The 14,107-nt window shown below is 35.3% G+C and overlaps 1 protein-coding gene across 2 annotated transcripts in view; it reads right to left on the bottom strand.

Moving 5' to 3' along the window:
• The window catches only part of Tmem168 (transmembrane protein 168), a 44,472-nt gene that overhangs the window by 9,366 nt on the left and 20,999 nt on the right, over positions 1-14,107 (bottom strand). For both annotated transcript variants that reach the window (XM_003475129.5, XM_063242076.1), the window contains exon 3: positions 192-334. In XM_003475129.5, the coding sequence (XP_003475177.1) occupies positions 192-334 (143 nt within the window). The remainder of the gene's footprint in view (positions 1-191; positions 335-14,107) is intronic.

The raw sequence follows: 14,107 nt of genomic DNA, 5'->3' as shown, positions 1-14,107 counted from the left end.
GTAGATTTTCCACACTTTTGAAGAGGCAAATGAAGTTTTCTAAGTGTGAGATAATGAAATGTGACCAAACATTAAATTTTGAAAAATTGAAATTCTAAAAAAGCTGTATTTTATATTCACATAAATATTATAGAGATATTAAAACGTTACTGAGTCAAATAGTTATTTCTAACTATACTACACCATAATACCTGCAGAAGTTGGTGGGAATCACAATAGCATATCCAACAGATGTTCCTCCTAAACAGTTTCCCAACTCATGGAAGAGTCCATGAGCCATGGATTCCAATGGTAAAACGATCAGAAACATGCTCAAGAAGATTCCATTTGTTTGCTAAAAGAAATTCAAAACAACATCTTTATATAGTATGTAATTTATGTGTATGTTCCCGTACATCATGTTGATTCACAGTTTTTACCCTTAATTCCAAAAAAAGAACAATAATCTAAAAGTAATCATAAAATTAAAGCACATACATATACATAGGTTTATTAGTACAATGAACTTAAAATGCATATAAGTGTCTTAGGTGTGACAAAACAAAGCATATCATATTTTTAGAAATTTGTGAAATATCTCCCACAAACTGAAAACAAAAATATAAAACAAGAGCTAAAAAATGTATTTCCTTGTTAAACCCACGTGCCTTTTGTCATTTTGCAAATTAACATGTTCATTACTTTAGAACTCTTTTTTTAGTGAAAAAAATCTAGAAATTGTAAGAACAAATCTTAAGGAAATTTAAGATCCTACAGATTAAAAACAAATAGATTTTTATATCTTGCTTTTAAGTTTTTATAGTGTACCTTTGAAAAGCTCTCAACTCTATGTCTAAATTCAAAGCTGTAAAAAAATAAAGGAAGAAAATATTAAGGACATTTAATATCCTAAAAGCATTATAGAAAATAGGAAAGAAGAAATACTAAAAAGAGAAAGCAAGATTAATTGCAGTTAAAAGAAAAAAAGGACCAATTTAAGTGAAAAGCAAATGGAAAGATAATAGTCACCCAGTCCTGCACTACATCTTTAACTGAAACAAATACATATATTTTTTAAAATTTCTGCTACTCCTATATGTATCAGCACATGTTTAATGTTAGGGAATAATTCACCTAATGAGAATTTTAATGAAAAATAGAAAAATAACTCGCATAATGCATAAATGTATACACTCCCATTTTTTGGTAATTCGATCAATTACATACGTTGCATACAAGTATGTATTTAATAAAAAATACATGCTCAATTTAGAAACAATGGAAAATATAAAAAAGTAAAACAAAAAAGATACCATCAACCATGTATAGGTACTTCCTGAATTTCAGACTTTATTCTGTACCTATATCATCACATACACTCATATAGGTGTATGTAACTTTAACAAAAAGGGGTGATACGTAATACTCTGCAAACTTTTTAATACATTATAAACCTACTAACATAATGAGTAAGACCAAATGGCATTCTATTATTGGCATTTAGACTGCATATAATTCTTCATTTTTATAAGTAAAGCCATACTAAATATCAAGTTCTCTATTAATAAGGTTAAAGACTTTTGATGTTTGAGTTCCATCGTTGCTAAAATGGGAAAACTGTCCACTCTACTACAGGAACGGTCTTTTCACCAATTTACAGCTTTGTCTTGTTCTCAATTTGTTTTACATAAAAGTTGTTTGTTGGATATATTGCAAGTATTTTCCCCTTGAATGATTTTTTTAATGCTAATTTTTGCTTAGCATAGTCCATAACTGTAGTAATTTTGTGACTTCTTAATCTCCTTCTACCAACATCAAGATGTCTTATCTTTTGAAAAATGCTTTTTGCATTTCACATCTAGATTTACGTGTAATTGATTTTCATTTATAATAGCCCTATTTTTCCCTATGTGAATACTAAATTGTACGACCACTGTACTGAAAATATTAACCATTCTACATCACTCTACAATGCCACCTTTGTTCCAAATTAAGTATTCATGGACCTGTTTTTGAACTATTTTTTGTTGCTCCATTTGTCCACCCGTCAAATAGTTCCTTTAGCCTGTCTTTCCTTTTTTCAGTGGAGTAAAGGCAGATGAGATCTCTTCACTGTTTTCATTCTTACCCTTTCTTTCCATTCATTATTTTTCATTTTTTCCTTTCATGCATATTTTCTGACGTACTATGTTCACTTCAACTATGTCTACATATTAGTTTACAAACTGTATGAACTTCAGATATTTTACTTTGCAATTATAAATTCCTTAGTTCTTTTTCAAATCTGCCTTGTCAATTTTTAGTTTCCAATTTCCTATCATTATGTACTGATCTTTGCTTTTTATTATTTCAATTTAAGAATAAACACGATGGCTTTCTTTGATAATTCCAGTATCTCAAGATTTTTTTTGCTACTTCTTGAATTAAGTACTGTGTGTATATATGTACACCTGGATGTGACTTGAACACTGTATATAAAAGAAATCCCACATTATTGTATGAATCATTTTAGGTCTAGGACACCGATGCCTCTCTTGTCCTTGAGTTTTTGTTTCTTCCAGAAAGCAGAGGGCATTTCCAACCTACTTATCTTATTTATTTGTTTATTTAACTAGCATGTTTGTGATACATACTGATTATATTTACCTTGGGGGGGGTGATACCTATATATATATATATATATATCACATTTTGATCGTTTTTACTCCCTAATCCCCCTCACCTTCTCTCTCTTCTTTCCCAGATTCCTGTCCCACCTCTACTGAGCCACCTCCATATTTCTTAATATGGCTCCCTATTTTGCCCTTTACATGTTCCTACCAACTTGAACTACCAACGATACAAGCTACTGATGGGACAGTCATACATATATGACCTCATTGTGAATGTGTTAGGCTGTATTTTAGTTCTCTCATATGAGAGTTACTATGAGATATTTGACTTTTGTGACTGACTTATATTACATAGGATTATAGTTTCATAAGCCATCAATTTTCCTATACATGACTCGTAACTGTCCTTATTTGTGGCTGAGTAGCACTCCACTGTATGTAAATACCACATTTTATTTATCCATTCATCTGTTGCTGGGCATACTGGCTGCTTCTGTGATTTAGCTATTGTGAGTTGAGCTGCTACAAACATGGCTATTTATGTAGCGCACAGTGATACCTAAGTTCATGAACTTAATACGTTTCACAGTTCTGGAAAAGATGACCACGCTGGTACAGGAAAGATAGCTATGGTTGTGTTCATCACCCAATGCAGAGTTCACTAACAAAAACAAAATCCTGCCATTTGTTTCTGTTTGCAAACCAAACTGCTCTCAAACAAAAGCACTGATGAACTGAGGCACCACTGTGTTGTGGTAGGATGACTTTAGCTCTTCAGGGAAGATACCAAGGAGAAGCATAGCTGGGTGAAATAGAATTTCTATTTTCAGATTTTTGAGAAATCTCCACATTGATTTCCAAAATGGTTGAACTAATTTACTTGATCAGTATGGCTTACTCTGCACCAAAAAAACATATTTGGATACTTAATCTAGGTTAGTCCATTAAAAGGCATAAGGTCAGAAAGCAAATTCAAGAGTTTTGTGTTATCTGTTTGTTTCTTTTTTGTAAGAATCTTTTTTGGTTTAAGTCTTGTACTTTGAGTAACTACTCTGAAGATAACAATGCACAATGTAATAACTATTGTTATCCTTATTTGATTATGGAATTTTATTTTTTTCATAAAAATCTTTAAAAGGAGAAGACTGTAATATATATAGTTCCACCCTTAAAATTTCAACATGTCAGTTCAAAATGGGAAGTAATTTACCAAAGATCACACTTTGAGAACACCTGGGCTTTACTTTCTGCTCTTCTTGTGGCAACCAGAAGTATAGCTCTACTTTATCTGCCCTAACAAACATTCATAGTGCATAGTGAGTCTTCCTATCCCAATAGGTATAGGATTTTTTTTTATTTATTCAAGGCTTTTTCATAACATTCAGTGGAATTTCACAGCATTTCTTTATAAAAGTTCCATAAGTTTCTTTAAAACCTTATTTCTAAGCATTTTACACTTCTATTATTCTTATGCATGGAATGAGTTCCATTACATTTTCTAACTAGTGATTTCCATGCTAATAATGTGTTTATATTTACACATCTGACAGGTTAGTAGTTTTTAAATATACTTCCAGTATAAACACTATTTATTCTTATAAAAATATATAATTTATGTTGTATATACATATATATTTAACTCATAAATTCCAGAGAATTTATACAACTTTTACATTGGTTGAATCAAAATTTAACTATGTGAGCAAAATCAACTTTTTAATGACACAGTTTACAACCTAAAAGCAGTAACAATTCTTACCAGTATTACTGATGATATGTTAAATTAGTTTTACTTTGCAGATCTGAAAGGTAGAAATCTACAAATATTGATCATTTCATACTTTCTTTTCAATTTCTATTACATATTTTGCTCCACTGTAATTGAAAATTCCTTAAACTATTGACTTCATTCACAAAAAACGATTACTTTCTAACCCTCATACAAAGAAGTACTAAATAACATGAACAATATAATGACTTTATTCTTTTAACTGTACATAACTAGTATTTTTAAATCCAGACAACGGTACAAGAAGTTAAATTACTATCTTATAATTTACAGCAAAGTAAAATGCCTCCAGGGGCCAGATAATCAGATATGTGTGGCACTATTAATGTAATGAGTAATTGCAAGGATTCTAAAGGAAGGTACACTGTTATCTAAAGGGATACACTTAAGAAACATTCTTGCCAAATAAAAGTAGTAAACTCAAAAATAGCATAAGCAAGTTTATTTGCTTACTTATTATTTGGCCACACAGATATAGAATTTTAAAAAATAGAATTATAAGAAAATAGCATTCTTGTTTTTAAAAAATCCCTGCACATTATTTATAAAATCAGGATAGTTGTTAAGAGTTAGAAAAATAAGTATTTAAAATAATCTTTCTGCACCAAAGTTACTAGGAAATTTCATAATATAGACAAAACTATATTAAAGAAAATTTACAAATAAATACCTCTTAGAAAAGAAAGCAAAATTTTGTCATGTGACTAACAAAAGTAGAACACTGTATTGTAGGACAGCAGAATTTGCACCCTAAAACATGCTGCTTTGCAGAAGTATTTTTAATTGAAGGCAACTATGTAACAAGAAACATGTAACAAGGAAATCTCTCTAGCCTCTCCTTTATTTCCCCAAAAGCAGGGATAATTTTATAAAAATAAAGATATCCCTTCTCCCCTCTACCAGAAAAGCCAGGCTGATCAATGAAGAGGACTTTAGATCCTTATCAATCTAGAGATGGCACGGTACACGTGTTAATACTTAATTGTCTTCCCACAATTTTTTACTTCTAGAATCTCAAAGTTGGGCAGAGGATTTAATTTAACAGCATAAGCACCTGCCTGGCACCAGGTCGTGAGTTCGATCCCTGATACCAAAAAAAAAAAAAAGATTCTCAAAGCTCTTTTCCTATTTTGCCACTTTTCAAAGTTACTGTTCTCAGTTGAAGAATTTTATTGTTCTTTGTTGAAGAATTTTATGTAAGCCTGACTTCAGAGTCATCTCTGAGATTTACTCTTGCTGTAGGTATCTTCTCTGTATACATGGGGTATGCATGTTAACATACTTGTTTCTCTCTTGTTAAATCTGTCCTTTCCAATGTGGAACAAACTTAATTAAGAACCATAAAGGACAGAAAGACACAATATCCATTAAAAAAAACATTTTTAAAAAGGTCATTTTTAGCCTAATATGGTAACACATGCCCTTAGTCTCAAGAGGCTGAGATAGGAGTGCCACATACTGGGGGCCAGCCAGAGCAATTAAGACCCTATCTAAAAACAGAGTAGCATGCTTGCCTGGCATATGTTCAATTGCTAGGACCACCCAAAAAAACATAACATGTATGTAAACTTCATCCCTGTGCTATCAAATTTTCCTCATTTTCTACTCAAGACAGATATTTATTTCCATTCCTGAAACCAGGTCTACAAATACTTAGTTTAAACTTGTCCTTACATGTATCCAAATATGTAAGTGTAGAGACTGTCCTACTTAACTACTCACATATATAGATTAAAATCACTATTAGAGACTACAAAATCACAATGACTGGTTTTACATACTTCCCTAAGGATGAACAGAGGTTTGGGATTTTTCGTATCACCCTTTTGAGATTTTCCATCACCTTATTAGGGGTGGGCCATCCTTTCCCACCTACTAAGACCACTAAGACTAAGACTAAGACTAAGACTAAGACTAAGACTAAGACTAAGACTAAAACTAAAACTAAAACTAAGACTAAATGCCAAGTTCTGGTTGCCCGGTGGCCTTCTGTTCTTTGAGAACAGCTGATCTTCCTGGGTCCCCACTGTATCAGAATCTTCTCTCTTGGTCTTTCTTTCCACCATGTACCATTAACACCTGGCAAGAAATTGGTGCTCACTGCACTTGTCTCCAATAACAGCCATCTAACATGGCTTGAACACAAGGCATTCTCCCTTGCCTGGTGGATTTACTAGGAGTATTTTGACAGTGTTCATATCTCATGTGTTGATTCCAAAGCTAAGGTTAGTGCTTTCAATGCAGGAAGAATTTCCCTAGGATTAAAATAAGGAAAAATATCTTAATTTAACATCTCTTTCTTTAAAGTCTCTTTCTTTGAAATCTTTAAAATACTTCTTTAAATCTCTTTTACAGAAGACAAAGTACAGTGCCAGCTATCAGTATCACTAAAATACTCAAGGAAATAATTAAGTACAATCCTTGGTCCCCACAGACAGAAACTTTGGATGTTTAAAATTGGGACAAGGTGAAAAAAAAGGGAAAAACATTTCAAGAGAGCTCATGGCATAGAAGAAAATATTTCTCCTGAGCCAATCTTAGTTTGGAGCTTGGTAAAATCTATTTTAGATCTGTTAAGTACCAGGTATACTCAAACATTCTGTTTTAGAACAGGACAAGAGAGAAAAATATAAAGAAAAGGAAAAACCACACACTGTGCTGCTGGGGAGAGACCTAGAGCCAAGTGAGAATTTTAAAAGAAAATCCTCAGCCTGCGACTCCAGACTACTTAACGATAAAATATGCTAAACCTTACATGTCTAAATACCAACAGGTTATCAAGAAGGCAACTATGAAAGGACATGTTCTTGAAGCCTGTTGTTTCTCAATGGTGGTTCAGCAAATATGGTATGCTAATGAGGCTATGGAGACTCCTTCTTGGTCCAGACCTCCAGGTTTTTTAAGAGATTGATGCAAGGTGCCCAAGATAGCAGCATGGTTGTCTTCGGGTGGTTGTGACAGAAGCAGCAATGGTAGTGCAGGACCTGTGCCAGAAGAAACAAGGTGGCTGTGGTGGCCAGTGACAGGGCCATGTAACAGAAAAGTGGCTTCCCCTTCCCTGCTTCCCTTGATCAGGCCAGGCATGGCAGCACATGACTATGGTCCTGGCTACGGAAGAGGCTGAGGTGGGAGAAATGCTGAAGTACAGGAACTCTTTACTCTGGGACTCCTGGAGTCATGGTTAACTTGAACTATGTTAAATCTAATGGAAAGTTACAAAGCCGGTTTGAGTTGATCTAAGACCCCTAAATAAGGAGAATTTGCCACAAAACTCTCTAACTTCTTACCATTAAAACAGCAGAAGGACTTATAGCTAAATAACAGACTTATAGCTAACCACTGTCGGTAGAGAGGTTTAAGAGCCAGCAGGTTATAGTCCTATTATGATCCCTAAAAAACAGACTTAGTTCTTTCCCCAACCTGCCTTTTCATTGTAGTGCTCATGCTTTCATTATACACCCTTTCATTTCTCAGAAAATGTCTATGCTTGCCTACAGGCTGCCAAACTTGAAGTAATCATGCAGATGAAATCAACAACAAATGTTCTAGACTCCTTTTTCCAGGACTACCAAATCAACCTTATACAGAGAGTTTATAACTACTAAACCAATACATGTTATCTATCTGAGGCCCAGTAGATTAGGTCTCTGGAGAAGGCCCATGACTGTGGTAACTCCTACACTGACCCTTCTAAGGTCAAAGCAGTTAGATAAAAACTATAGCTGTTCTTCCCTAACTATATTTAGGGATACTTCTTCAGAGGGAAAAATATTATACAGTAAATTTATTTAGAAATATTGTAGCCAGTCAGACAGGGTTGGGTCAAGGAAATGTCAGTGCAGAAGACAACTGTGGTTAGAGGCATAATTACAAACACAAAAAGGGGAAATACAGTTACCTTTCACAGATACAATATGTTCTTGCTAGCTTTACCTTGAATTTTTTAAACCTGGTTACAGAAGGTAAATTCCCTCCATCAGAACTTCACTGGCAAAAGGACAAATCTGAGAAGCTCACCTAAGGCTCAAGTCTTACAGGAAGATATCCAAACAGGAAAATGGGATGGCCCAGTGCAATTAACAACATGGGCTAATGGGAATGCTTGTGTGTTAACAGACAATGGGACACTGTTATGGCTACCCTTCTGGAACACGTGACAATGGAGTGAGGAAAATCCCAACTCTGTGGTGGAGCCTGTTCCTGTATGGTCCTCCAGTGTGAGCATTCTTGAGAATGACCTTGGGAAAAAGGCTGACACCACAAGTACTGAGATCTACACAGGCTACAAAACTCAAGATATGGCAATAACTAAAGAAGATAACACAGGAGGCTCCCACACTGTTGCAACAGGGCCTCCCACAAACTCCTGACAATATGTTTGTTGCTATGGTGGCCATTAGAGCCTGTACACTGTTTCAACTTCTGCGGTCTGCGGTTAAGAAAAAAAGGTGAGGATATGTTTGGGACCACAAATTCACAATGGCTAGTTTTAAATACTTTCCTAAAGGAAGAGCAGAGGCTTGGGATTTTTGTTAACAGTCTTTTGAGGTTTCCTATTATCCCACTGGGGTGAGCCATCCTCTCTTACCACAAGACAAGACCACTAAAACTAAAGACATTCCAGAGCAAGAGCCTCATTAGCTTAATAACACCATTGTCCTCTGAGTCACCTGATAATCTCCTCAATCAATAAATGACCAGGTTCTAGCTGCCTCATGGCCTTTTATTCCTAGTGAACAACTAGTCCCTGCTGTATTGTTATTTTGCCTCTTGCTCTTCTTTTCTTTCCACTGTGCAATCATAATCATATCAAAGAGATGGCAAGTATGTCCAGGGAAAACCAAAATAACACCTGGCAGGAGATTAAGGTTCATTGCAGGAGTCTCCAATTCATTGTTACTGATTACTGCGTTATTCTTAAAGCTATTATTACCAATATTTTATTGTGCAATTAAAGATACCTTAGTTTTTACCATTAGAAAAGGTATGGACCAGTTTGACCTAGCAGTCAACACTGATGGTAACAGTGTTCAATACAATATTAAAGAAGTATTCAGAGGTCTAGTGATCACACTTCACAGACAACAGATAATGTATTACTACTTGCTTTTTATATTAAAACTAAGAAAACAAAATTTTATGCCATCATAATTTTTTAAAGCAGAAATACAAAGAAAAATGTAACAGTTATTTTGACTAAACAAGCTCAGAAAAACAGTATCAAATATTGTATTAAGGTAACACACAAAGGTGAACAGTTTGGCAACACAAGAAACAAACAAACAAAACCATAATCATAATAAACAGATGGTAAGTATGTCCAGGGAAAACCAAAATAAATTTAGAAAATTTTAGCCACTTGTCACAGAAAGCTTCAACTTTACTGGTCAGTAAACCACAGTTTCAAATTAGAAGTGATTTATGATTATGGGGTACTCATCACCCTTTAACAATTTCTAACAAGATCGACTCATTTGATTAAAACCAGTAAATATAGGTATTTCTCTTCCTTTGCTTCTTCAAATTATCCTAAAATCACTATCAACTTTTAAAACATGGCTCAAATTTCAGAGACAGAAATTGAACACAATGTCCTTTCAATGAAAGTAGTTACTAGATATTTATTCTTTAATTAGCTGGGATTTCAAGTCAAGATTAAAACAGTCATCATTCCATATCATAAAAGCTGAGTGACTTTACCATGTCATACAAATGACTTAAACTTTGGGAGTTAGACTGATTCAATTCTAGTTTAGCCACTTACTATCAGTGTACATATCAAAAAGTTAATCTTTCAAGTCTTGATTTCCTGAATCTATAAAAGGAGCAAAATTTATTTTGTGAAATTATTCTATGGATTAGAAATGCATAACATCATGCTGGGAGTATACAGTTCAGTAGTACAGTGTTTGCCTAGCATGTGTGAAGCTCTGGTTCTATCCCCAGCATGCACTCACAAACATGCATGTACATGTGCACACACGCACACACATCTACTCAGAGAGACAGAGACAGAGACAGAATAGATCCTCCAATAAATGGTAGCTCTGATTTGCAAAGAAGCATTTGGAAATTAAAATGAGGTCATTATAAGCAAAAGAACAGAATATAACCAATTAATTTCTGTCTAGAAGATGCTAATGTATAGTTGTCAAGGTCCTAGTAGAGGTATCTATCCTTTGGTCAAGCAGCCTCAGGAAGAGATAAAAACAAAATAAGTTTGTTTTTTTTTTTTTTGGACCATAACCACACTGATCTGAGAATTCAACACAGGCAGTTCTACTCTTTACAAAACAAACAGATTAAATAACTCCCTATATTAATTTATAACTTAAAAAGTAGTCAAAAATAAGCGATTATGGGTGAAGGTTATTAAGGTAGACTGCCTGGAGTCACATTATTGATGAACAAGTTTCATATTTTCCATCTATAAATGAGAACAGTAATAGAAGCTGTCTCAAAGTGCTATGAGAATTCAAAACTGATATACACATGCAAATGGTGGATAGAATATAAAAAGTTAATAAATGGCACCTCTAGCATGAGAAAAAAATTTATAACCTATAATCATTAAAAATGTTTCAACATTAGCCCCCAGAGTCTCAAACTCTGCAAGAGGGCTTTGATCCTCCTGGAGCCCTAAAATCATACCATTTGTCTCATTTATTTTAAGCTTTCACTGTAAACTCATTTGGGAGACTGGAGATCTTGGCGAGGTCCTTGATAACTGTCACCTGGAACAGAAACCTGAAATCCATGGACTAACAATTTCAGCCTGAATAAGTAAGTTTACCTAGACTGCAAAGTGGGGAAACACAGAAGACCTTCACAGGACAAAAACTTAGCTGGGAATGCCTGGAGAAGAGAGGGAAGAACAAGGGTTTAAATTGTAGTTCTCTTAACCAGCTTCTCCAGCTTCAGCTGACCACCCATCCCAAGCAAAAGGGATGAATACTTGGGAGCTTTTGAAGCTGGAAATTGAGCACACATGCAGAGCAATGGCATAGCCAGGGCATTGCAGACCTGAGAACAAAGAGACGCCTCAAAGGGCAAGATAAGGTCACAGTTGAGGACACCTAGCTCCAACCCCAATTAACTAAAGACTAGCTGCAGGCAGCAGTGAACTACAGGAGTGAAATGCAGTCTGGAGACTGTCTTCTAAGATACTTCTCCTAAATTAACAAAAGATAGTTCTCCTAAATTAACATAATCTGTTACCTGGAGAAGCCCTTGAACCATTCCCATAGTCCTGCTCAGTTTCCTATATTTTCCACTCTAACCCCTTCCTTGTTTGAAAATTAAATAAATATGGGCCACCCCTACCAAAGTCTCTGCAAGAGGGTTTTGATCCTCCTGGATCCCTAAAATCATAAAAAAAAAAAAAAAAAAAAAAAGTTTCACTTCACTTTAAAATGCTGCAAAACCAGCAGAAGATGGATCACATATGTCATTTGGGCATATACGAAGAAGTTACCAATTAGGTGCTCCCTTAAGATTACAATGGAGTTGAACACTGAGATTTCAGTTCATAATTACCTGGCTCCACAGTAGGACGGCATGGCATAGGGGCAATACTTCAAGGCAGCAGAAAACATCAAAAGCAACAAGAACAAAAAGGGAGGAGCAGGAGAGAAAATTCTTTCTGTCCCTTATATCGTATGTAGGCCACATCTACCCTAGGGCGAGTATAGCACTCACACTCATAATTGCAGCATTGGACAGTGAATTAATCACAAATTCTAAAAGCCGGTCCCCATAACTGCATGGCGCTTTAGGAAGACATCCAGACATAAACCACAACATTCTGCTCCTGGCCACACAAAAACTCACCATTTATGCAAAAGACATTCAATGCAATGCCAAGAGTTGCCAAAGTCCTAACAGTTTCAGCCCTGCCAAAAAGCCCAAGCCCAAAGTTTTCTCTGAAATTTATGGTAAATTCTTAGCTGTGAGCCATAGCAAAAATAAAAAGAAAATTAAACACTTACAAAATACAATGGCACAAGATAAACATTAACATTTCAGAAGGTACAGGCAGGATACAAAGGATAGGGACCAAGGGAAGTTCAAAATCTAGCAGGGCAAACATTAATCCTGTAGTTTCATGTGGAACATCCAAAGCAATCTGTGAAAAGTTGTGAGCTTCAAAAAGCACCAATTAGGGAACTCTCTTCCTCACCTGGGGGACAGGCCTCGGTATCCTGCCAGGACCAGTGGATCAGGGCAGGGCCCAGAGTCCCATTCCAGCTGGGCAGGGCTATCTCCCTCACCTGGGGGCCAGGCCACGGCTTCCTGCCGGGAACAGTGAGACTGGCCGAGCCACGGAACCCTATCCCAGCCTGGGGCACTTCTCTCCCTCACTTGGAACAACACTTAAAGCTCAAAACTACAGGAAAATGACAAAACAAAAGACCAAAATGCAATCTCAAACATCCAGCCCATCCCAAGAAAGCCTAGGAACCATGTACTTAGAAGAAAATACATGCCACATACCTGAAATACCTGAAATAATAGTAACTGAAATAAACAACTCTGGGAAGCCTTAAAGGAATTCAAAATAGAAACGATATCTCAGGTAAAAGAAGAAATGATAAAAGAAATTAAGGAGATACTGAACATATCTAAAGAAGACACAGTTAAAAAACTGGAGGAACAAAAAAAAAAAAGAATCCCTGGATGAACAATATAAGAAACAACAGAATACATAAAGCACATGCAAAGAGATATACAGGAAATCAAAAACTCCATTGAAAGTTGTAAAAACCGCCTCAATGAATGTGAAGATAGAATTTCAGACCGAAGACAAGATTGCAGCCAGTGAACAGGAAAGGAAAGATCTTTTAAAAATAACAAGAAATCATGAAATAACAATTCAACACCTGCAAGATGACACAAAGAGGAACAACATAAGGTTGACAGGGATAAATGAAAAAGAGGGGGACAATATAAAGGATGTCAAGAGGATATTTAGAGAATAGCTGAAAATTTCCCAAACACGAGATTGGAAACTGATATCAAGATCAATGAAGCATATAGAACTTCAAATAGCCATAATCAAAATAAAACTACACCCAGACATATAATAATCACCATCCCAGAAATCGAACAAAAGAATAGAATATTAAAAGTGGTCAGAGACAAAAGACAGATCACCTATAAAGGAAACCCTATCAGAATCACAGCAGACTTCTCAGCACAAACAATAAAGTCAAGAAGAGCATGGAGTGAAGTATTTCAGATCCTAAAGGAAAATGATTTCCAACCTAGACTGATGTACCCTGCAAAACTGGCCTGCAAAATCGATGGAGAAATAAGATACTTCTATGACAAAGAACAGCTGAAAAACTTCATGATCACCAAGCCAACCCTGCAAAGAATACTAAAAGACAGCCTAGATACATTTAGGAAAAAACCACTAAACAAAGCAGACAATTAAACAGAACACAAAGATAAAGATGCAACAGCAGAAAGATAACATGTCAACAATAAACCAATATATAACAGTTATAATCATTAATGTAAATGGTCTCAATGTACCAATTAAAAGAAACAGACTGGCAGAATGGATCAAGAAACAAAATCCAACAATATGCTGTCAAGAGAAACCCATCTAACCCAAAAGGATACTCACTTTGACTAAAAGTCAAAGGATAAAAAACAATACTTCATGCAACAGGAACCCCCAAAAAAGAGGGGAGGGGTAGCTATTCTGTTTGCAGACAATGTG

The sequence above is a fragment of the Cavia porcellus genome, unplaced genomic scaffold (genome assembly GCF_034190915.1).
Source record: "Cavia porcellus strain 051 isolate PalLab524CR breed Dunkin Hartley unplaced genomic scaffold, mCavPor4.1 scaffold_2, whole genome shotgun sequence".
Taxonomy (NCBI): Eukaryota; Metazoa; Chordata; class Mammalia; order Rodentia; family Caviidae; genus Cavia; species Cavia porcellus.
Note: the sequence above shows the minus strand (reverse complement) of the source record. Positions and strands in the feature narration are given on the sequence as shown.